The sequence below is a fragment of the Cryptomeria japonica genome, chromosome 4 (genome assembly GCF_030272615.1).
Source record: "Cryptomeria japonica chromosome 4, Sugi_1.0, whole genome shotgun sequence".
Taxonomy (NCBI): domain Eukaryota; kingdom Viridiplantae; phylum Streptophyta; class Pinopsida; order Cupressales; family Cupressaceae; genus Cryptomeria; species Cryptomeria japonica.
Window position 1 is genome coordinate 11,862,914 of NC_081408.1, and position 24,358 is coordinate 11,887,271.

The window sequence follows — 24,358 nt, forward strand, 5'->3', positions numbered from 1 at the left end:
TGTTGTTATTTATCTAGATGAGATCTTGATTTTTAGTAAATCTAAAGAAGAACATCTTAGGCATATAGAGATTGTATTGAAGAAAATATGTGATGAACAACTAACTATCAATTTGGAGAAATGTGAGTTCATGAAACAGGAGTTGGTGTATCTTAGGTTTGTAATCTCAGGTGGTGATTTGCACATGGATACCTCAAAGGTGAAAGCAATAATCAGTTGACCTACACCTAAAATAGCAAGTGAAGTGAGGAGTTTTCATGGTTTGGCTCAGTTTTATAGGAAGTTCATCAGAGGGTTCAGTGAGATATGTACACCTATGCTCGATACAATCAAAGGAGGTGTAAAGACTAAGTTTAAATGGACCAACGAGGCAAATAAAGGATTTGAACTCTTGAAGACAAAGGTGGCTACTCAACCTGTGATAACTCAATGATGAACCACTAGTACCAAACCGGTACTGAGAGGGGAGGGGGGGTGAATCAGTACAAGCACAAATACAGTCCAAAACCGGTTTGACAACAAATACTCCAAATGACTGACAAACAGGGATACCGGTTAAAACAGAGTGCAACCGGTAACGCCTAGAACAACTCAAACAATTATAAATCGGTCACTCACTAAGCTTTCCTCTTAGCTCAATACTATAGTACCATTACACTCTCATGCATGAACAGGTAAACTAACATTAGAACTTCATAACAATAAGTTCAATATGTTTTATAGACAGGCATAAAACATAGAACCATCATATGCTCAACAGGTAATAACAAAGCACCACAAGATAAAAGCATTACACATGACACACATATTTTTCACGTGGAAACCCAACTGGGAAAAACCATGGTGGGGATGATTACCCACAAGTTGCTTTTGAACTCTTTTGAAGTCCGCTCTGTTAGGAGCCTTGTCCGGTTAAAGACATTACAATAGGTTCTACTAGGAACCGATCCTGTTAGGGATCACTCGGTTAAGGGATGGCTATAATACCTGGTTAGGGTTACCTTGTTAGAGGATTTCAAGAACTCAATAGCTAAAGGATCTCCAGAGCTCTATAGCTTCTCAGAACTCATTAACCTCGAGTTACCTTGTTAAGGGATTTGAATCAAGCTGGTTAAGACTACTTTGTTAAGGGATTTTGCATCAAGCCCAGTTAAGGCTACCATGTTAAGGGATTTCACAACTGTTGAAGTGGTTCAAGATCAACAGGAATTACAATGATCTGGTAACAACACTCAATGCTAATGCAAATCCGTTTTGGCTCCTCTTCTCCTTCTGCACATTCACTTTACAGGTATCTCTTCTCTCCTTTGGTCTGGCAAGTATCACGTATCACTTCCCTTAGATACACACTTACAACTTTTGCCAACTACCTTAGAAAGAAACACAACATCGACCTTATAGGAAACAAACAGGTCGGTAGCAAAAACCCTAAACCCTAAACCTATTAGGTTAAGCAATTCAAGCGGTTCAATCCTGACCGTTGAATCATATTGCATTAAATACAACAATCTTGAATCGATCTCAAGACATTCTCCATCGTCCATTATCCACCGATTTCATGGCGGCTAATAACCCATCACGCGTTATCATCATTTGACAAACTTCGCACATTCTTGAGGTAGATAGGAATAGTCTTCTTCATGCAAGATCCTTCACGCGCACAGAGCTTACATGGCAACATGATCTGTTCTCCATTATACTGCTAACTCATCACACAAAGATCACCGATTGAGTCACACAGGCTTGAGGTACTCCAACCAGAAAACTTGAAGTGGAAACTACCTACAAACCGGTAGTCACATAATGCTTCCATGTGTCGGTTCCCATAACTACATGCCGGTTCATCTTGAACAAAATATGCCGCTTCACTTTGGCATATAAACCGGTTCATACATATGCCAGTTCTCTCTTCTCACCTATCACTCGCCTATCACATGTGCCGGTTCACATTATGTCACATATTGACATCAATGACAATTATACAATGTCATTATGTCTTAATGCCAGTTCACATAATGCCAACAACCTGTACTTGTTCTTCCAAGCTTTGACGAACTCTGCACCATTGAATATGATGCAAGCAACATAGCAGTTGGAGCAGTCTTAAGCCAAGACAATAGACCGGCGACATTCTTTAGTGAAAAGATCAATCAATCCAAGAAAAGGTATTCTTCGTATGATTTGAAATTATATGCACTTGTTCAAGCTCTTAGGAAATGGAGGCATTACTTATTGCCTAAAAAATTTGTGGTTTATAATGATAATCAAGCTCTTAGTTTTCTTAACTCTCGAGACAAGTTGAATCATAGACATATCAAATGGGTAGAGTACTTGTAATCTTATACTTTTACCATTAAGCATAAGAAAGGTCAATGTAATAAGGTTGTTGATGCATTGAATAGAAGGTTACTACTAGTTCGAGAAGTGCAACTCAAGAGCATTGGAGTTGATAGTTTCAAAGGGTTGTGTCAAGATGATGAAGATTTTGCTGACATTTACAAGGTTTTCCAAGAGTTTAGGAATCATTTTCATAGTGAATATGCAGATTTTACTTTGCGAGATGGTCTTGTGTTTAAAGGAGGTCAACTTTGTGTGCCAAGAGGGTCCATGAGAGAGAACTTGATGCAAGAGAAGCACAACAGTTGTTTAAGTGGTCATTTTGGGTTGCATAAAACCTTGGAACTTGTTCTAAGATTCTATTATTGGCCAAAGATGCAAAGGAATATCAGAAAGTATGTTGAACAATGTGTTGTTTGTCAAAAGGCAAAGGGAACCTCTTCCAATGTTTGACTCTATCAGCCATTACCTATCCCAAACCAGCCATGGGAGTGTGTAAGTATGGATTTTGTTGTTGGTTTGCCCAAGACCAAAACTGGATTTGATAATATCTATGTTGTAGTAGATAGATTCCGTAAAATGGCCCATTTTATTCCATGTAAAGTGACTCATGATGCTAGCCATATTGCTCATTTGTTTTTCAAAGAGGTCATTAGGATTCATGGTTTGCCAATCAACATAGTGTCAGATAGAGATACCAAGTTCATTGGTCATTTTTGGAAAACTTTATGGCAGAGATTGGGTACTAACCTGTCTTTTGGCTCAGCATACCATCCCCAAATGGATGTTCAAACAAAGGTGGTAAATAGGACACTTGGGAACCTTCTCAGATGTTTGACAAAAGAGTATGGGCAAGCTTGGGATCAGATCATCCATCAAGTTGAGTTTGCTTATAATGACAGTGTGAATAGATCAACTGGCAAGAGCCCTTTTGAAGTAGTTTATGGGATTAATCCAAGAGGTGTGTTGGAGCTTAGAGACCTTGGAAGTATGGAGCAACGGAGTGAAAATGTTGTTGATATGGCTCAGTCCATGAAGAAGATTCATGAGCAAGTGAGGCAAGCTTTACAAGAAAACTCTCAAACAATCGAGAAAAAAGTGGATGGAAAGAAGAAGAATGTGCAATTTGTTGTTGGTGACTTGGTAATGGTCCACTTGAACAAGGCCAGGTTTCAAAAATGTCTTCCCAACAAGCTTAAAATGAGAAGGATGAGACCTTGTAAGGTCTTAGCTAAGTATGGACAAAATGCTTACGAGATTGATCTACCCAAGGACATAGCTTTGTCTCCTATTTTCAATGTTACAGATTTGGTGCAGTACAAAGGCACAATTCTAGAGGAGTACAATAGAGTTTCAGATGTCTCTCAGACACTTTCAGACTTGCCTTTTCCACCTCCAACCATGCCACAAGCTGAGAAAGTGTTGATTCAAGGATTCTCAAGAAGACTAGGCATATTGCCTACATGGAGCATTTGGTTAAATGGCAACATCTTCCAGAATCTGAGGCCACTTGGGTACCTGAAGCAGAATTTTCAAAGGTTGGAATTGATCTCTCTTTGTTGCCTAAAGGAGTCACTTGACTTCTTTCTCATTGGGGGAGTATGGTGTAGGAGCACCTGAGGTTTCCTAGTAAACCTTCAACTTTTGGTGTGACAGGTCTTCATTGGGTCAATGGTTGAATAAAGGACTATTGAAGAGTCCAAAAGTGTGCTTTGAGTTTGTTTTGCAGTTTTCTTTGTCACTATTTGCTAAACTTAGCTTCTTACCCTGCTTTGGGCCTATGTGCCTTTGTAAGCCTTAAATGGCCTCGCATAGCAAATTTCACAAAAAGTCCTTGTAAGGCCTCGTAAGGATTTTGAAGATGTTTGTTTGATGTTAGGAAATCATCCTAGGTGGTTAAGATTGAGAAGATTTGACATATTTGTCAAAATGCATTGTAGAGCAAAAGTTGTCATGGTGGCTTGACAACATTTTGTCAAAAATGTGAGCAATTTTGGAAAAATATTGAAAGAGGTAGTTAGTGGTCCGATTGGTGGTTGGATATGATTGTGTGGGAATATATAAGGCCACTCAAAACATTGGAGAAGATTTAGAACCTCTGTGATTGAATTTTCAATAGCAAACTGAAGTAATTTCTTGGTTTTTCATTAAATTTTGTCAAATTGCTTATTGCAGTCCGTACCAAATGGACTAGTTTCCGTACTGTAATTTCATGGAGGCTTAGAAATTGTTGTTGTGGTGCTTAAAAAGTATTTGTGTTCTTTCATTTTGCAGGTTTAGTAGGTGTACATAAATTCTTTCTTTTCTTCACTGTTCTCGGTCTATGCAAGGGTTTAGGCCCTAAAAAAATGACTCCATCTTGATTCCCCATTGTGGGTTCCCAACGACCTTTTGGATTAAAGCTATGGAGTCTATGTAAATTGTAATTATTAAGTTTTGTGACTAGGAAGATGCATTTTCTCATTTTAAGATCATGCCCTAGGCGAGCTCTACCATAGCCCGACTAGGGAACATGACTACACAATACCTTATTCCTTGTAGGGGTGGACAAATTGAACAGTGCCAAGTGTTTGGTGTTGATTTGGATGCTAGATAGAGCCTCAGTGTAAGTGTGGAAGCTTGATAGGGTGTTGAGACATATAAACCCCATTGGTGAATGCTCACAAGTCCTAAACCCTTGAAAAGTGCCATTTTAGGGATATTCCCTGTACAAACATAACATACCACCTAACCACAAAAATATTGAAGGGTTTCCAAATGGGTATTCATATCTGCAAAGCTTTTGTGGGGTCCTTTGACATTTTTTAGAATCAAAGAGCAAAAACTGTAAAAAGAGGGCTAAAAGGGGCTCTTAGGGCTACAAGCCCTTATTTATAGGACCTATGAAAACAATAGGAGAATGAAAGGGACTAGACACCAAAGCAGCATGGAGGGAGTTGGAAAACCATGTCAGATCCTTCTTAGACCCCTGCAAGTGAAGAACATTGAATTAGGTATGTTGGAGGTTGAACTTACTCATGTGAGTTCTAACCTTAGATTTGAGCAATTGGAGCAATTGAGTTGGTAGAGAGTTCTCCAAAGGAGTTTGGGTGTTGGGATAGATTCACACAAGGAGATAAGGGCATAAACAAACAAGAAAGCCCACAATAACACCTTTTCCTAATCTATAAACCAAACTGTAACTCTTTTGAGAGATTCTCCCTATCAATTGATATGGAAGAAGAAATGACCAATTTGAAAAGAATGATACATGGGATCTTGTACCATTGCCTAAAGGATGAAAACCTCTTGGTTGTAAATAGGTGTTCAAAAAAAATATTGGTTCAGATGGAGGTATTGATAAGTGTGAGATTATGCTTGAAGCAACCAAGATCAAAGAGACCAATAGATAGTACAATGACAAGAGAGATAAAATATGACAAGAATAAATTGTATTCCTATCAAGATGCAAAAGAGATCAACTGGATCATCATTACATACAATGTATGATAAGCTTGCTTATCAAGGCAAGGCTAATAGATAAGAGAGAACACAATGATGACATGTGGCTCAATGAGATGTAAGAGTAGGTAGGGGTAGGTAGGGGAAACAATAACATATTCCACATGAGATGGATCACCCATCGAAGGTGGAATTATCATCCCACAATAAGTGGATATGATAAAGTAAAAACAAGATCACACTATAAAAGGTGGAAATTCTCCTACATACACACTCCCAATGTAGCACATCTCCCTAAGTGTCTCATCTGCAACCTACTATGTGATGCATGTACCTAAGCAAACTTAAGTAAAGTGTAATTATATCCAAGATGAATAAATAATTATACCAACACCCCCTCTTAAGTCTACAATGCAACTAAGCAATGCAAGATGGGTCCCGACTATGAGGCCATGTTAGGTACCCATGTACAAATGCAAATGCAATCTCTCATAAAGAGGGGAAAGAGAGAAAAACCCAATGGGAAAAAACCCTCCCCCAAAAGAGAGATGAAAACTATACAAAGGACTCTCAAAGAAGTATGTGAAGGAAAAAAACCCATGTGAGGAAAAAGTCCCCCCCATATGATAGAAGAAGAAGATGAAGAAGAGAGACTAAGTAGCCCCCCCTCAATGTAGAATCTACACCAATGGTGGAAGCTCAAAACTGAATGAAGAAACTGCTCATGAACGACGAACAACGTTCCTCCCCTTAGGAATAAACAAAACCAAAGGTGTATCCATGAAGTCTCCCTAATCACGAAGGGAAGAAGTAGGAAAAAAACTCATGATGTATGAAGTCTCTGAAAACTGCTCAAGTGTCCCCATGTCGATGTTGAAAGATACCTCCTCCAAAGGTGGTGTACTAATCCACACTGCTGAAAAAGGCACTCCAAGATCTAGTGGAGATGAATATAGAACAAGATCCAAAGACTAACATGTCTCCTCTAAAGATAAAGAGACCTCCTCCAATTGTTGTACATAAAAATCCACAATCATGTCAACCTCGAAAGAATGATCATGTAGAGAATGAACAAGAGGATCAAAGTGTTCCCTCACAATAATCGAAGAAGGATCATCTTCATAAAAGAGAATATGAATGCCATCAATGATGTCTCCAAAATCTACAATGTAGGACTCCACAAACAAACCTACAATGTCTGTCAAGTAGTCATCCCAATGAACTGAAGCTGGAAGGCAAGGTATACCCTGTTGCACTGAATCACAAGAAGGAAAAACTGTCACATCATCTACATCATCAGGTGCAATAGGCGATGTGATATCGAGAGGTGAAGATGAAATGCAAGGCTCAGGAACGGGGTCACATATGAGAATCCCCAAGTTCAAGTACCCAAAGTTCTCCTCAAAATATGAATCATCACAAGAAGTGTGATCATCATATGTAAAATCATCCTCACCAATAGGAACAAAATCTGCAAAGGAATAAAATCTGCAAAAGAATACAACCGAGATGCATGATCCACCACCTTAGTCGCAATGATAGCTCTACTCTCCAAGTCTCTAATGAAAACCAACTCAGGTCTGAACTCCACAGTTTTCTTTGTTTCCCCATGTGTGATTTGATAGATGGAAAGAAGATTGTTTGTCAAGTGGGGTACACACAACACATCATTGAAGGAGTTATCCCCATTGGCAATAGTTCCTTTCCCAATCACATCCATGTATGTATGATTGCCCATCAAAATATGAGGCATGGTGCAAGGCTCAAATGAAGAGAACATAGATTGCAAAGATACCATATGATGAGAAGCCCCTGAATCTAGAAGCCATCTCCTTGAATCATGACTTGTAGTAGCACAAAGAGCTTGCCCTTTTCTTGTCCCAAAAGAGTGAGTCTTCCCACTTGTTGCTGCCATAAATGCTCGTCCTTTCCACTTTGATTGTGAGGAAGTGAAAGGTGATGAATCCTCCTTCTTGTAGGCATTAGGCAAATCAATGTTGTTCTTTTTGAGGATATGGAGGAGCTCATCAATCTTTTTAGAATGACAACGATGCTCCTCACGACCAACCTTTTTACAATAAGCACAAATAGGTCTCTCCTTCTTTGGTGAATCATCCTTCTTGGAAGAGGATGAATCTCCTTGTTGTGGAGAAGGTGGTGCTTTGTCCTTAGGCTTTGATTCCCCTTTCTTCTTGTTTGAGTTGTCCTTTCCTTGTTTTCCTTTGTTTCCTTGAGTTGCCACATATGCTTGAGACTTAGAAGTCTTAAGAATGCCCATGCTTATCAACTTAGTTTGTTCCATCATCAACATGTCGGTGAAAGCATCAAATGTAGGCATTGTCTAGCTTGAACCCATTGTCATACTATGAGTTTGGAAACTAGAAACAAATGCTACATATTTTTGTGGAAGCTTGCCCATCAAATTGAAGATTAATTGAGCATCCTTCTTATCAATGCCACAATCCTTGAGTTGTGCTCTCGACTCTTTTGCCTTAGTAACATAATCTTGTATTGTATCAAAGTTCTTGGGACCTAACACGGTGAGATCACTATCAATTTGATATCCCCTAATCTCATCAACTTGACCATACAAGTCTTGAAACTTTTGCCAAGCATCCTTAATTAAAGTACATTTCTCAATATGAAAGATGCGATCTTTTGATACATACTTTCTTAAGGTACCAATTACCATGATGTTCTTTGTGAGCCAATCCAAGTGACCATTGAGATCAGCCTTAGGATCAGTGGGAGCAGCAATAGTTCCATCAATGTAATGAGTTAATCCTTTTTCCATAAGTTTACTCCATGCATCAATTTTCCAAGTAGCATAATTATGTGGAGTTAAGAGAGTAAACTTAGGAGAATCCATAGTAAAAAATGAAAGAACACAAGAGAAAAAGAGCACAAGAGACACCCCCCCAAATTCACTCAATCAAAGTACCCCCCCAAAATGATGATTTTTGACACTTTATATGTAGTGCGTGTAAAATAGGCCACTTGCAAACAATGGCAAAGTGGACTTCTGATTTTTTTTTTAACTTGCCCCAATAGGATTAGAACTACAATGCAAAAGACCAGAAGGATAGATCTATGCAATACAAGTGCCAAATTGGCCAAAAAAGACCATATGCTGAAAGTACAATTTCCACTCAAAATCTCTAAAAATGATAATAGATTATGAAAGTAGACAAAAAATAATGCACTTAAAAAAAAAACGACACCTGAAAAGGAGTTTGTATGAGCCCAAACGGAGTCCTAGAAGTTGCCGAAATGGGGATTGGACAAGTACAATCACCAAAAACTGAGTTTTCTACAAAATTTGTCCACCCAAATTAGAAAATAACACTACCACGTGAACATATACAAAAAAATAGCCCATTTCAAAAAAAATTGCACTAAAAAAGGAGCCAAAATGAGCAAGATATGACCTTCCAAAGTTGAATTGCAAAACTGAAAAGCTCAATGAGAGGGGCCTACTAAATTTAAAAAAAAATCACGACGCAGTGCTAACATCATCGTTTCATGGGCTTAAATTTGATGGTCGTATTCTCGCCGAAAAAACTTCACCTCCCATGCTGACTGGACGTATGTACAATACATATTGTGATGATGTGGCATAAATCGATAGGTTTCATACTGTACAGAATATGACGTGGCGATCCCACATGTTTGGTGATGTGGCAGTGACTGGGCGAATGAGATGGCGCTGCGTGGTGCTATAGCTGGATGAGATGGCGTCTACGTGGCTAAAGGACGCTCGGACACGTGGCTGCCGAGTGAGCAGTTTGGTAGACTGTGTGGGTAAATAGAATCAAGCCACATGGCACAAATGTTAGTAGGGTTTCGATAGGATGGTCCTTGAAGGAAGAGACACGACGATCGACCGAGGAGAGACAGGTGGCTAACGAGAGACAATCCCATGGGCGACCGACGACGAAGAAAGGTGATCGGTGGTTGGGCTGGCCAGAGGAGTTAATTTTGTCGGAGGGTGGAGAGATGACCATGAGAAGTAGCAGCGGCTGGTGGATGCAAATGGTCGGTGGGAGCTTGCCGACCGGGGAGGAGTAGCCATCAACGGTGTCTTGTGTAGCAACCATAGTAGTGAGTGGAGCGAGCTTGGCAGTAGGGGCTACGACCGGTGAAGGTACAACAACAACAGGGAGTATGGGGCCCCTACAAGCAATATATTGTCGCAAAGCATAGTGGGGGGTGGACATAGGAACCCCCCAAAACAATATATTTTTTTTAATTTTTTTTTTATAAATAAAACTTTTTTTACAATGAAAAAACCTGTGAATTTTTTAAAATAATAAAGAAAATATATTCGCAGAAAATATATATATATATTTAACAAAATCCATACCATACAAACCTAATAGGCTGATTTTTTCCTTCAAAGCCCCGAAGTCGATTTTCACCCAATATAGGCGAATTTATAGTCAAAATTCATGGAAACGGCCACCCAGACGCAATGGTGAGGTTAGATCTGGTCTAGGATGCCTCTATAAGATGCTACTTCTCAGATCTATCTCTTGACTTCGCAATAAAATCTCTCCAAAGGCTATGCAATGGCACTCCAACCGCTCTGATACCATGTGGGATTATGCTTGAAGCAACCAAGATCAAAGAGACCAATAGATCTTACAATGACAAGAGAGATAAAATATGACAAGAATAATTTGTATTCCTATCAAGATGCAAAAGAGATCAACTGGATCATCATTACATACAATGTATGATAAGCCTGCTTAAAAAGGCAAGGCTAAGAGACAAGAGAGCATATAATGATGACATGTGGCTCAATGAGATGTAAGGGTAGGTAGGAGAAACAAAAACATATTCCACATGAGGTGGATCACCCACCGAAGGTGGAATTATCATCCCACAATAAGTGGATATGATAAAGTAAAAACAATATCACACCATAAAAGATGGAAATTCTCCCACATACACACTCCCAATGTAGCACATCTCCCTAATTGTCTCATATGCAAACTATTATGTGATGCATTTACCTAAGTAAACTTAAGTAAAGTGTAATTATATCCAAGATGAATAAATAATTACACCGACAATAAGTATAAAGCAAGGTTGGTTGCGAAAGGATACTCTCAGGTTGAAGGTGTTTATTATGGCAAGATATTTTCTCCTATTGCAAAAATGACACCCATTAGATTTTTCTATCTATTGTTGCTGCTCATGATTTAGAGTTCGAGTAAATGGATGTGAAAATTACTTTCCTTCATGGTGATTTAGAGGAGGATATTTATATGACACAACCATAGCTCTATATGGTAAAAGACAAAAGTAATTTGTTCTCTGTAAATTGAAGAAATTTGTGTATGACCTCAAACAAAGTCCTAGAATGTGGTACCAAAAAATTGATACATATGTGTTTAGTTTGGGCTTTGAGCATTCTAAATCAAATCATTACGTTTCTTATAAATCTGATGGTGATCATTTCCTATACATTGCATTATATGTTGATGACACGCTATTCATTGGTAAGTATGAATATTATGAATTACAAGGTGCACACCATCTAATCCCAATACAATCAATTAGAAAAGATGAAAAGTAAGTACTGTGCACTAATTACAAATTTCAAGGGCTCTACTAAAGACATAGATTGAAGATTTTGTAAGAAGTAGATGATTACAACCATGCAAAAAAATAGGTAAACTCGCTAAAGGTTGACTAGGTGAAAGACAATAGAAATATTGGAAAGAAAAACACATTTTGAAATAGAATCATATGGAACAAACTAAACAAATTCCATAATATATCAATTAAAAATTTATTATAACACATTGAACTACTAAAACAAACATTTGTTTTCCATAACGAAGCTACTCAAAATCTTGTAGTGAATTCATTAGAGCACAAGAAAAATAAGAACAACTTACAAGAAAATATGCATAAAATATAGAGTGATATGAGGCATTAGTTAAGAACAAAATATCAACAAATGGAACCTCACTTTGGAGAAGAAAATATGCATAAAATATAGAGTGATATGAGGCATTAGTTAAGAACAAAATATCAACAAATGGAACCTCACTTTGGAGACACATGTTAGCAACCAAAATTTCATTTCACTTCATGCCATTTTTAATATTATTAAAATTGTCAATCATCATCAAGTTGACACATTTTTAGTCACTTATGAATTAAAAGTTGCATATCAAGATCAATGCCACATGTGTGAAAATAAGAGCATAAATGTAAGATTCAACCAAAACAAATAAAAATTATTTTTAGAATATTTTAAAACCTATACATAATAATCACAAATAAAATATGTTAAACTCAGATCATAAAACTTGCATACATCTAAAATTAAATATACCTATATTTTTATCAATTTTCAAATTTTACATAATGCTAATTTTTTTGAAACTTAACTCTTTCATGTAAATTAAGGACTATTAATTATTCAAATAATTGTTTAGCTTGGATAAGTTGAAAAGGTACGGCTTACTTCTTTAAGATATTAACTTCAATTAATATCGCTAAGACTCCAGGTTGCCACTTAAATAACGTTACCCAAAACCCTCGCCTATCTGCCACGTGTATACTCCCTCCATCAATGACCATGCACGAAATTTCTGTTTATTTTTCACTTCTCCCCCGGCTGAACATAGTAAATACGTCTAATATAAATACAATAAAAAATAAATATCTTACACACGATAACATTTACTGGACTTTTGTCGTTGTTTGAGTTTTGTTTTTCTTTTCTTTCGCTCGCTCTTGCGCCCTTTCCGCCCATTTCATTTCCTTCGTATTCTTTATTCATTTGGCAGTCCATATTTCTTCCTCTCCTTCTGAAAGAAGGGTTTTCAGGGTTTCAGTGGTTTGAGGGATTCGAACCCGCGACCCCCCGTTCCGCCCGCCGCCGTTATAAATTAAGTTCGCGCCTCTTTCAGCGGTGATTTTTTTTCAGGTAAATTTGCCCTCGCCAGCGCCACGATCGAGCACCGGGAAAGTTCAATTTGGTGCAGTGCAGAAGGTTTTCTAAAAGTAAACGCTGTTGTTTTGTTTATCACTGGCTTTTCCGGTGAGAAGGCCTTTTTAAGGTTTTGGTAGGCTCTTATTTGGTATGGGAATTTCTGAAGGACGAAACGGCGCCGAAGCGAACCCCATGCAGGTATGTAAGGCTCAATTGTGAATATTATTTAATTCTTTTCCTAAGGCTTTCGTAAGGGCAAAATTTAAACATAGCTGTTTTAGGTTTTCATATGTGTAATTTTGAACATCATTTTCGTAGGTTTTCATAAGTGCAATATTGAGTGTTGCGTTTTTAGGTTTTGCTCGCTTTGTCAGGTTTTGGTATTCACAGTTGTTAATTTTGACCATTTATTTTGTGAGGTTTTCATGTGTGCAATTTGGGCACGATTAGTTTGTTTCTTTACCTGTTCGGCTTTGACGCTGCGACTGAGTGTGGGGAAGGATTCAATTTCATCGAGCTTGCTTTTATGAATGCTATCGTGAGCGTGGTTACTTAGGTTTCTTTTTTTACAATTTAAAATATCTTTATTTGTAAGGTTTTGACTAGGGCAATTTTGAGCATTTGTCGTGTGAGATTTTAATGAGTACGAATTTAAGCATCATTGTTTGTTAGTAACGTCATAGTTGTTCAATCCTTTTCGTCACACTCATTTTCATGAGTACAATATCGAGTATCATTATTTTAGGGTTTTAATCGACAATTTTAAACATCATTAATACAAAGAATTTCGTAAGCACAATTTTGAGCATTAGTTGTGTTTCATAAGCGCAGTTGTGAACATCTGTTTTAGATTATCATAGGCTCAATTATGAGCATAATTCTCTTAGGCTTGAAAATCGCAAATTTGAACATATGCTATTTTGGGCTTTCAGAAATGCACTCTGGACCTTTTATTTATTTTAGGTTTACATAAGTAAATGACGGTAGAAGGAACCTCTGGGCAGTAAGGCATACATAGGCGGCCTAGACCCTGAACTTTTTTCTCTGAATCAGTTCGAATTTTGTTCATTTTTTAGTTTTTTGTCAACCTTGTGGATTTTTCATTGTTTTGATATTTTTTAATTTTGCTTCATTATGAGTGAACACAACAGTGACAATTTATCATTTTTATGCATTTGCCTATCATTTCTACACAGCTTAGTTTTGGTTTATTTTAATTTTTTTTAAGCATGTGCTTGAGTGGTTGTTTCTCTCTTTCACTTTGCTTATGCCTTTTGTGCCCAATGAATAACCATCGTTTTAGAGTTTCTGTTGATTATTTTTCCTAATTACAATAAACATTTATTCATTTGATGATTGTATTTATGGAAGAAGTTCTGTAGGATTTTTTTGCATATCATTTTTCTTGAATAAGGTCCATGGTTACTGTGTTTGTGTACTCAATTTACTCCCATAAATGATTTGAAAGGAACTGCAGAAACCTAAAATTTTAATCCTAGCATTTTGCTTTGCGTATTTACCCAAAGTAAGTTGCCATTGGAATTCACCCTGGGTCCCGAGTAAATCTCTCATGCTTTCTAGCTGCTTAAAGTGTTTATTTAGGTTTCTGTGACACTGAATTGTTGAATGCCGTCTTGCACTTCATAGTGGTTTCTTATACCACGGATTAGTTATTTTTCTTGCCAAAGACCTCTGCATGGTAACTTTACAATGTAAATTTGCCTTTCTGAAAGTCTGGTTGACTCACCCGTGTTTTGCTTCCAAGGCCTGGCATACTTCGCAGTACCAATTTCTTATGTTTTTAGATTATGCTGTGCATTTTTTGTCGAGTTATTGAGTGCTAGTGGCATGTTTCTGTTATTGTCCGTTTTTTCCTCTAACATAAGGAATCAGGAGCTTCATACCTTTAATGTCTTCTGTTCGGTTCTTTTTAATGTAAAATAAGTACACCTATGGTTAAGTTGTGTTTGGTCTTGAGAAGATATGTAGTGTTCTGCTATTTTTTGTTAATTTACCATGACTTTTTCAACCTGAAAGCCATACTTAGTACTTTTCACATCTTGAATTAATTGCATGTGCTTTATTGGTTCAGTGTAATTTCTTTTAGGAATTAATATTAAATTAAGTGTTATTTTGTTTTGTATTTTATTGTATTAAATTAGATAGTGCTTTTTCCCTTGAGTGGATAACAAATTCAATTTCTTGTTATTTATGCATATCTCATCGATATTGAATTTTGCAATATCGATGTGATATGCATAAGCTCTTTATGTTGTGGCACACATGTTCTTTGTAACTATGCATTAGCTTTATTGGTTTATTTGATATATCATATATCTGTATGTTTAATCACTCTCATCAATGCTCAAGAGGAGTTTAAAAATAACCAATGCCTGTAATACTCGAGGTACTCGAGGTTTTTTGATCTGCAATGTTATATAAAACATCGAGATGTTTCATCTAAACAGACGTCGTAATCAGTTCAAAAACCAATTACAACTAGCTGTAGCTCAAGCACCTTCCATTTAATCAGGATTCTATTGGGGCCCTCACCAGTGTAATGGTAAAATAAAAAACAGGTTACAACTGTAAATGGCAATCAGAACAAAACAGTAAGGTTATAAACCAGCAGTCTGAACGGACTAAGAAAACATCCACTTCAGTTGTAAAATAAGAACCAAACTAAAATGAGCTAAAACAAGGCATAGCTGCATACGACCAATAAGGACGTGGGAAAAGCATGCTAAATGGCACATCACCATTCAAAATTAGAAGCCAATCCCCTTTTCTGGTGAGAAGCGAAAATCATTTGTCTGAGAGCATATTTCTTAGAAGAAGATTTCATATGTAGACTGTAGATTATTGATGTAAACAGCTCACAACTGAGGAAACAGAAAAAGGGACAGATTCCTGAAGTACCTTTGTATCTGAAGGGACAAGGGCTGAAAAAGAGGAAGGAGAGCACCCTCCTAAGGGAACCGAGCTTGTAATAGCATTCAATGGATCCAAAACCTTTGGGATCCATGACAAAATCTTGAAGGTAAATGAAACACTAGAGGAGAAGCCTGCCCAGCTGGAACCCCTGGTGAAAGAGAAGATCTAATTGCATAAGTATTCTTCCCACCAATTACTATGTCCTTGAAGGTGGAAATCTGACAGGATGAAACAGGGGAAGGATAATCGAACAGAACCTGCTGATGTTGAGGGCAAGCATTTACCCACAAAGAAGCATCCTGGAGGGCCTGTTTCTTTTACTTGAATGATCACCCACCAGAGGACCATGTAAGAAGCAGGAGCTTCACCTAAATGGAATCTGTCCATAATCCAACTGTTCATTCAAAACATGATCCCCGATCTTGAGCTAAATTTCCTCCAGCAAACCCCTTGTGAAGTCCATCTCAATGTGCAGCTGATCAAATGAGGGATTAGAGTGTGATAAAGTATTTTGAGAGATAGAATTATTCTTCTCCAAGGAATTTACAATAGCCAACAAACAGGGGGAGATTTAGCAGTCTCACTCAAACCAGGATCACTATGAAGGTTTCAGAAGGAGGATTGAATCTGGATACTAAAGTCGCAGGTAGAGAGGATCCTTACCTCAAGCCCCTAGACCCCTCTCCAGAAGTGACAATGGAAAATCCCTGTGCTAAGGAATAAATCATAAATGACTAAATCTGAGAATTGAGAAGGCTTCCAGGGCTTAGAAATGCAGATGTGAAGATCAGCAAAGCTTGGTCGGAAGTTGTGAAATTGACAGATGATACTGAAATGCAAATAATACTCTGATTCTTCCGTAACATCCAAATTCAACTTAAGCAAAGTAGATATCAAGTTTAGGGTTCAAATTTGGAACCCTAGGCTGAGAAAAAGCAGGGTGATCATGGGCAGTGATGTTCTTGGAAACCTGATTGAGAAAAGGTGGGCTACAAGCAGATGGAGAAGGGCCTGAGTGCTACCCTAACCTTCCACCACAGCTGTAGTCTGAGATATGGCAGGAATGGGTGCATGCCACAGAGGAGGAAACTGAGCAGAAGGTGACAGAACGAAGGGCTGCTTAGAGATGCAACCTTTCAACAGCACTTTAGTAGGAAGAAAAAGATGTACAAGTAGAATGACATGAGGGCTGTGCACAGTTGTAGACAGTTGTAGTAGGGTTTAGGCAGTGTCAGCAGTCACCATACCAAGCAGCTTTAATTGCTATTGGATAGTATCTGACATAATTCTTTTTTTAAATGAATTTCATTTGGCTAGTCATCTGAATTTAATCTAGATTGCTTCTGAGTTGACACATCGTGCTTTCCCAAGCAAGATACCAATTATTTAACTTGGACTCGTGTTTTTTATACCAATTATTTAACTTGGACTCGTGTTTTTTAGTGAAGTGAATGGAAACTAAATATTCTTTGGTTAATCTGTGTAAGTAAGAGGTTCTACTCCTTTTTTTTGGAATAGTGGTTTTATTGTACAAGCTTTTGAGAGAAAACTGTGTATCTTTTGATAATCAAAATATACACAGTTTTCTCCCAAAAGCTTGTACAATAATTCATGGACTGTGGAAAAATCATACCATCTAATGGGTTTATGTTTTCCCTATCCTTTAACGATCGTTTTTGATAGCTCAAGTATAAATTCTTTTTTAATATTTTTGAGTTTGCTCACAATTTAACAAATTTTGTGTTGGTTCTTCTAGTGCTGTTCTATTTTGTTTATATTTTTCTTTTAAAAGCAAGTCTACCAGTGCTTTCTATGTCTGTCTTAATATTATAAAACTCCTAGAGGATATTGTGTTGTTATGATTGCTGCAAATGTCAATTTAGTGATGTTGCAATCTTGAAGATGCAGGGATTGTGTTGTTATGTTTGCTGCAAATATGAATTTAGTGATGTTGCAATCTTGAAGATGCAGGGATTTCTACCAGACTTTTGTTTATATTCTGTTCAAACTTTGCTTCTTGTGAGTGATAAAGAGTTTGGTGTTTTATTAACGCTATAGTAAATTGATTTTAAAGATTTTAATACGCTAAACAGCATTCTTTATATTTGTTGTAGTAATCTAATGCATTTGTTTCCATCTAACATTGTGTTAAATTATGATTTTGTTTTCCAATCCACAGCGGGTTAAGGTTTACCGCCTCTCTGATGATGGAAAGTGGGATGACAGAGGCACTGGTCACGTGAGTGTTGAATACCTGGAGGTAGGTCTTCTACTGTAGAGGTTCTTCAAATAAAGCTTGTTTTTTTTTAAACTTTTTGGTGGCATAAAAATCTTACACAAGTGCTAACCATGTGAAACAGTAAATGAAAAACAAGCTGATGTTTGGCAATAAAAAATGTAGTTGACATTAATTGACTTCATGTAAATGCCACAACTACAAACAACTATATGTATGCTCAATGGAGGAAGCATAGGATTCTAGGAAATCTTTATTAAGTGCCACAAGCATGAGCCATGTGTTTACTAATTCAAAATTCTTGCATTTGGGAGGCATGCTTCCTTGAGGAGAATGCTGGAAGTAACTTGATGAGAGAAAAGTCTAGACACTATATAAAAAATTATGAAAGTTGTTGTTTTTTTTAATCAAAATTTATTAAGGTCCTTTGCAAAATATATCGCTGTTCTATCCTTTTTTCGTTATTTTGAGAGCTTGTTTAAAATGTGTTTTCACATCTCTGTTATGGTTCTACTCCCTCTAAGTGCTGCTTCACAGTCGTCTCTCGAATTTTGATTCCTTTTTCCTTTTTTAGGGTCCACAACCTTTTGTCCTTACTTGAGCTTGGGGCTTCCATGTCTACATCCTATTTTGAATCATTATTTCAAGTTTTATTGCCGTGGCTGCATATGAAAGGGATGGAATCTAAGTTACTGGGTATGCCCTTAAGTCCTCCCACCCCCGTACTGGTACATCTAGCTATGGGTTCACTTGATGTTATGCCTGGGTATGAAGGTACGTATTCGGGTGTTTGGGTAGGCCCAGGTTATGTACCCAGGTGTACCTAAAGGCACTGAGTTTTAAAAAGTAACAAAACAAGACATTTTTTTGACTTTTTTTTGCATCCGAAAACCCTAAAATGCCTGTAATAGCATCATTTTGTCCAATGCAAAGATCATATTGCTCACTTCACTCTCTCTTTTCTCATTTTCTCAATATTTTTTTACAGGGGCATTGCCCCTGAACCTCCACTTCTCCGCACCCCCTGTATAGCTGGGTTTTTCTCACATTCAACACTTTGTGCAGCTTATTGCTGCTGCTCCTTAAACCCATTGGGGTATCTACTCCCAAACTCCCACTAATTAGTGGGATCTCTTGTCATAAAAGATATCTTATTACAATGAGAGTGTCTAGGACTGACTGGAGACCAGAATGAAGAACTTTTACAACTGAAATTATCACTATTAATAGCCAATTGATAAAGATAAATATTAAATATTTAACTCTCAGTTGGCATTTAATATTTATCTTTATCACTACCATTTTGGCATTTGGCATTGATCAAATGATGAAGTATCATACTATCAAATGTATTTACTTTTACAATTCTGTATATTTCTTTAAATATATATATATATATATATATATATATATATATATATATCATACTATCAAATGTATTTACTTTTACAATTCTGTATATTTCTTTAAATATATATATATATATATATATATATATCATACTATCAAATGTATTTACTTTTACAATTCTGTATATTTCTTTAAATATATATATATATATATATATATATATATATATATAATATATTTTGTGTGTGTGTGTCTATATTAGAGTTCCGTGACTCGTGGCGAGTAATGCGAGTCAGTGGGCCGGGTGACCCCTGCTGGGTCGTGGTGACCCTGACCCGGGCTCGGACAGGTCAGGGGGTGTGACTCGCCTGATTCGCCGAGTCCGAGGGTCGTGACCCGGTTGGCGTCACTTAAAAAAGTGCAGTCCAAAAACCAAAAACAACATAACATTTTTTAATGATTTTTTTTGCCATCCGCATATTGAGCCAGCCATGCAGCGCTTCTGGATGTGAGTGCAACTGGAGCATGTTCGAGCACATCCACTCGAAGAGGCGAAATAGATTGTCTGTGGAGAGGTTGAATGATCTAGTCTTTGTTCATTACAACCTCCGTCTCAGGAACAGACAGATTTTGGACGCTGGCTCCTCTCCGATCACTCTAGAGGAAGTTGACCCTGAGTCCGATTGGCTCACTGAGTCCACTGATCCAGTCTTCACTGATGAGGACCTTGAGTGGGTTGACCAGGCAGACAAAGAGGCTGAGGCTATGGCAGAGGAGGAGGACAGAGCACGATCAGTTACAGCACCTATGGCTACTCAGACTGGCACATCGCAGGCAGAGACTATGGCTACTCAGTCATCCAGGACCTACCTTAGACACCTTTCTAGGAGGCAGATAGACGAGGCTGAGCCAGAGCTTGAGCCATAGACTTGTTTTTGTTTACACTTTACAGTTACATATATGTTTGGGAACATTTGAAGTCATGGATTTTATATACATTGGACAACATTTATAACTCTATATATCTATGTTTTCTAATTCCTTCAGCTACAATTTACATTTCTACGCATGTGATGGATGTATGTTTATGTATGTGATCAAATTAGCTTCTATTTGATGATTTTATAGTGTCTTTAAGCTTAATTCAATAATGGGTGTATGAAATAAGTTTTAAATTGTTAAAAATCTCTAAATTTCAAGGGTTTTCTTATTTTGCGGAGTCGTTGCCGAGTCCAAGCCGAGTCCGAGTCTGGGAACTTTGGTCTATATATATATATTTATATCTTTATATATATTTATCCAAACATACTGCACCCAAGGGCAAGAAATATTGCCTGTACCAGCGTACCTGGTTCTCCTACCTGTACCTATTTCGGCAACTCAGGATGGAATCATGTTAATTTGTTGTTTTCCTTCTAATTCATCTACTTCTAAATTGATATTTCCAAGGAAGGGCCAAATCAAATTCAGATTAGTAGAAATACTAACCTATCTAGTTATACTCTTTGTAGAGTCAATGTTTGTCTAATATTTAAAAAACATATATTCAAATGCTTTTGTTTTATGCTTCATCTTTAAATTTATTATAATACTGTTGTCATGGTTGTTCTGTGATAAATGTTAACACACTAGATCTCAATGTGCTTCAAATTATGCATTTATAGCCATAAAAAAATGTATTCTGTATTCTTTAAATTCAAATAAAATAATTGATAATATATCTGAAATAGGTACAAATGTCTGTGTGTGTGTGGGCATTTGTGTGTCATGCACATTCATGTAGGGGTTTTGGTGTCAAATCAATCTTGCATTGATTTGAGAAATAATTTATCTTTCTTTGTTACACATCACATGGTTTCTTTGCTTTTGATGACTTGCAGCAACCAGAGGCAGTTGGTCTGGTAGTAATTGATGAAGAAGATAACGAAACTTTGCTTGTTCATCGTATCTGTGCAAATGATGTCTATAAAAGAAATGAAGGTAGTTTGTGTTTGCATTAACCATCCTTTTGGTTTTCATTGTTGATTTTAAAATTATTTGAGAGTTAAGTTGGAGTTTAAAAAGCTGTAAATTCTAATATATTCATTTTAGATACAATAATTGCCTGGCGAGACCCTGAAATTGCTACGGAGTTGGCTCTTAGTTTTCAAGAGTCAATGGGTTGCTCCTTTGTATGGTATGTAGACATGTTAAATTTTTTTGTTTTAGAGTTGTTCCCCAAATTTTGTGTTACCTTTTTTTTTTCTGTTTAAGATTAAAGTTACACGTTTAGTAGAGTGTTTTCTAGATGTTATTCTAAATCTCAGTATTGCATATTGGATGAGTGACATTGCTTGAAATTTATTGTGTTGGTCTTGCAGGGAGCAAATCTGCAGTGTCCAGAGATCAATTCAGTTTCCCAATGTTGGAGGTAGGCATGCTGTTTTAGCCTGATAGTTGGTTAGTGTTACTTCTTGCTAGCCATGCAATGCTAAATAGAAACAAGGTTGTTAATAATTGTTCATGATAATATGTTTATTAGGTACAGAAATTGGACCACGCCCACCAAATGATGAAGTGGACCATGCTGGTAATTCTCAAGGAAATGGTAATGTTATTTTTTCATTTTTATTTTACTGTAGCTTAGTTATCTGTTGAACAGAGATCATACTTGGTATTGCCAAATAAACTCACAAGTTTAATGACTATGAATTGGTCTTGTAGAGGTGCCAGCAGTGAAATCTGGAATTTGTATTCTGCAATTATCAGTTTATTTATTGCAATTAACATATTAAACTTATACAAATACCATTATTTGGAATGTATGTGTTTTTCTTCTATTTTATAATTGCAACTAGTTTACAAGATGAGCTCTTGCAGTGTTTTAGTTAAGCTGAGGAATTTGTTCGTATATTTGCAATGTAATATGGTTAATCTTATTGGATCTTGACTGACTTCATGTTAGGTAAGACCATTTTACCGATTGTTAATAATAATCAAGTGTTTATCATTCACAGTTAGTGGGAGACTTGTACCCTAATCCATATTAAGTTTCCTTCAAAATGAAGAAACTTCCAAGAGAGGTTTCTCAGATATATCACATAAATCACATTTGTTTTCTTAAATTGATGATTTGTGATTGATACAAGTTAAAAGTACTAAACAAATAAATTAATAAACTTCTAATTTTCTATTTCTTTTATAAAAGCTAATATTTTTTTTTATGGTAGAAAATATTCTTATTTATTTTCCAAAGAGGTAAGAATATGAAACAAAACAATAATAGGGCTTAATAAGTCTACATGCATTGAAATTTGAAGTTTTATCAATTAATGGATTGAAAATATAGTAATCTCCAAGGTCTCCCATGCCATGTTATTAAAAATAATGGGATTTCCCTCCCCCCTCCTTGTTTGTAGTTGTTGCCTTAGTTGCTGTTTGTGCTTTTCTTTGGTCACCGTTTGGTGTCCCTGCTGGGTGCTGCCCTCTTGTTTGTACTCTTCAGTCCCATTGACCCGTTTGTGGTCACTTGTTGGACATTAATAAATTTATCCTTATCCTCCTAGTTTCTTTGTCATCTCCAGGTGATTCTGGTTTTAATTTTTAAATAATTTTTTCTCTCATGATGATGATTGTTAGATAACAATACAATTAATTTTTCTATCTCTCGATATACATGGCCGTCCCCAACCTTTATTGAAAATTTCATAGCTATAGTTTTATTGGTTCATAAACTTGTGTGCGTTTATTTTATGGTCTATGATTACTGTTTGTGCTTGATGATTTACAAAATGAAAATAGAGATGTTTTATGAAACATTGTCTCCAGTTAGCAACACAAGCATATTTAAAGGAGGTTTTGCTTTTACAGGACATTTGCCAACAGTTTGCTGAAGGTAAAGCTTCTCCATACAGTGAATTGGTTTGCAAATGATATCCAAACAAAACCAATTGGTCTTTGACTTTTGGTATTCTTGATTTTTTAATTGAATGTTACCTGTTTTCAGAATATGGGATGCCCTCTGGTGGAATGTTTGTCTTGTGTATGTTGGATGTATTTTGCATCTTTGTGTGTACTTAAAACACTTTTTTTCTGTCTTTCATTATGTGTATGTAATATACACAGGAAATTTTTAGCGATAGGAGAGATTTTCTCAGTATGTGCAGGTTCACCAATCTTTATTGGACCAAATGACAATGGAATAAGCATTCACAGTTCAGCATTTACTAATAGCCTTAGGATTTAAGTGTGAGATCCCAAAGTCAACATTCTTTAGTTTCTCTAAGGCTGTTTTTTAGATTTAAGGCTTTTATGTATGATCCATATAGTGACATGTATGATCTTGTCAAATTGTGTGGCACCACTGGAAACATATATGTGGAATCTGCTGAAAATAGATTTATGATCATATAACAATTATTGGAGAATGTTGCTTTGATCAGTGTGCTTTGAATGCTGAACTCATATCTATCATTGTAAAAGGAGTGCTGATGCATGCATTAACTGCATTCCTGGTCACCAATTAGACTATGTAGCAGGATGATGTTTAATCATATATATGAATATTAATTTTTAAAAGAATGTACTCAAGTTGTATTCCATATTCAGATGCATAAACACTGGGAACTTTAATAACTTTATAATATTTTCCCTGTCCCTTGATGTTGTTTGCTTCTCTCTATTATTCTAGCTTTCTGATATTTCAGTTCATTTGTGGTTTCTGTTCATTTGTGGTTGCTTTTTCAGTTGACTTGGATTATTACCAGTTATGGTGGTAGCGAGCGCATTATTTGGTGGTTCAATTGTGTTAGATTGTAGAAAAATATTGTTTATAATTCACTTCATACGCAGTGCTTGCTTATAAATGAATTTGTATATTTCATGCATAATGTAGCTGCTTCCAAACATTTGTCATCAATTTTACCCTATATATAGGGTAACTTTCAAAATCAGATCATAATATCTTCTTTCAGCCCTTTTTAATAATTCTGTTAATAGAACTAACTACTAAGCCAGGTTTGAAGTTAGCCAGAACTTAATAATTTTAGGTTCTCGACAGTCAATTATTTTCCCCTTGAGCTAGCAACCCTGTTTTGGAGAGATGCAGTTGAGGTTTTATTGAATGACAG

General features: G+C 36.6%; 1 protein-coding gene across 7 annotated transcripts in view; it reads left to right on the forward strand.

Annotated features, from left to right (window-relative positions):
* The first annotated feature begins 12,471 nt into the window (after nt 1-12,471).
* LOC131040764 (uncharacterized) overlaps nt 12,472-24,358 on the forward strand; it is a 34,199-nt gene continuing 22,312 nt past the window's right edge. For 3 of the 7 annotated variants that reach the window (XM_057973723.2, XM_057973724.2, XM_057973725.2), the window contains exons 1-6: nt 12,474-12,928; nt 17,844-17,924; nt 21,131-21,230; nt 21,342-21,426; nt 21,611-21,660; nt 21,772-21,837. In XM_057973723.2, coding sequence (XP_057829706.2) covers nt 12,881-12,928; nt 17,844-17,924; nt 21,131-21,230; nt 21,342-21,426; nt 21,611-21,660; nt 21,772-21,837 — 430 coding nt within the window. In that variant the 5' untranslated portion in view covers nt 12,474-12,880. Of the gene's footprint in view, nt 12,929-17,572; nt 17,684-17,843; nt 17,925-21,130; nt 21,231-21,341; nt 21,427-21,610; nt 21,661-21,771; nt 21,838-24,358 lie in introns of all 7 variants that reach the window. The other 4 variants (XM_057973718.2, XM_057973721.2, XM_057973720.2 and 1 more) reach the window with 2 other exon arrangements.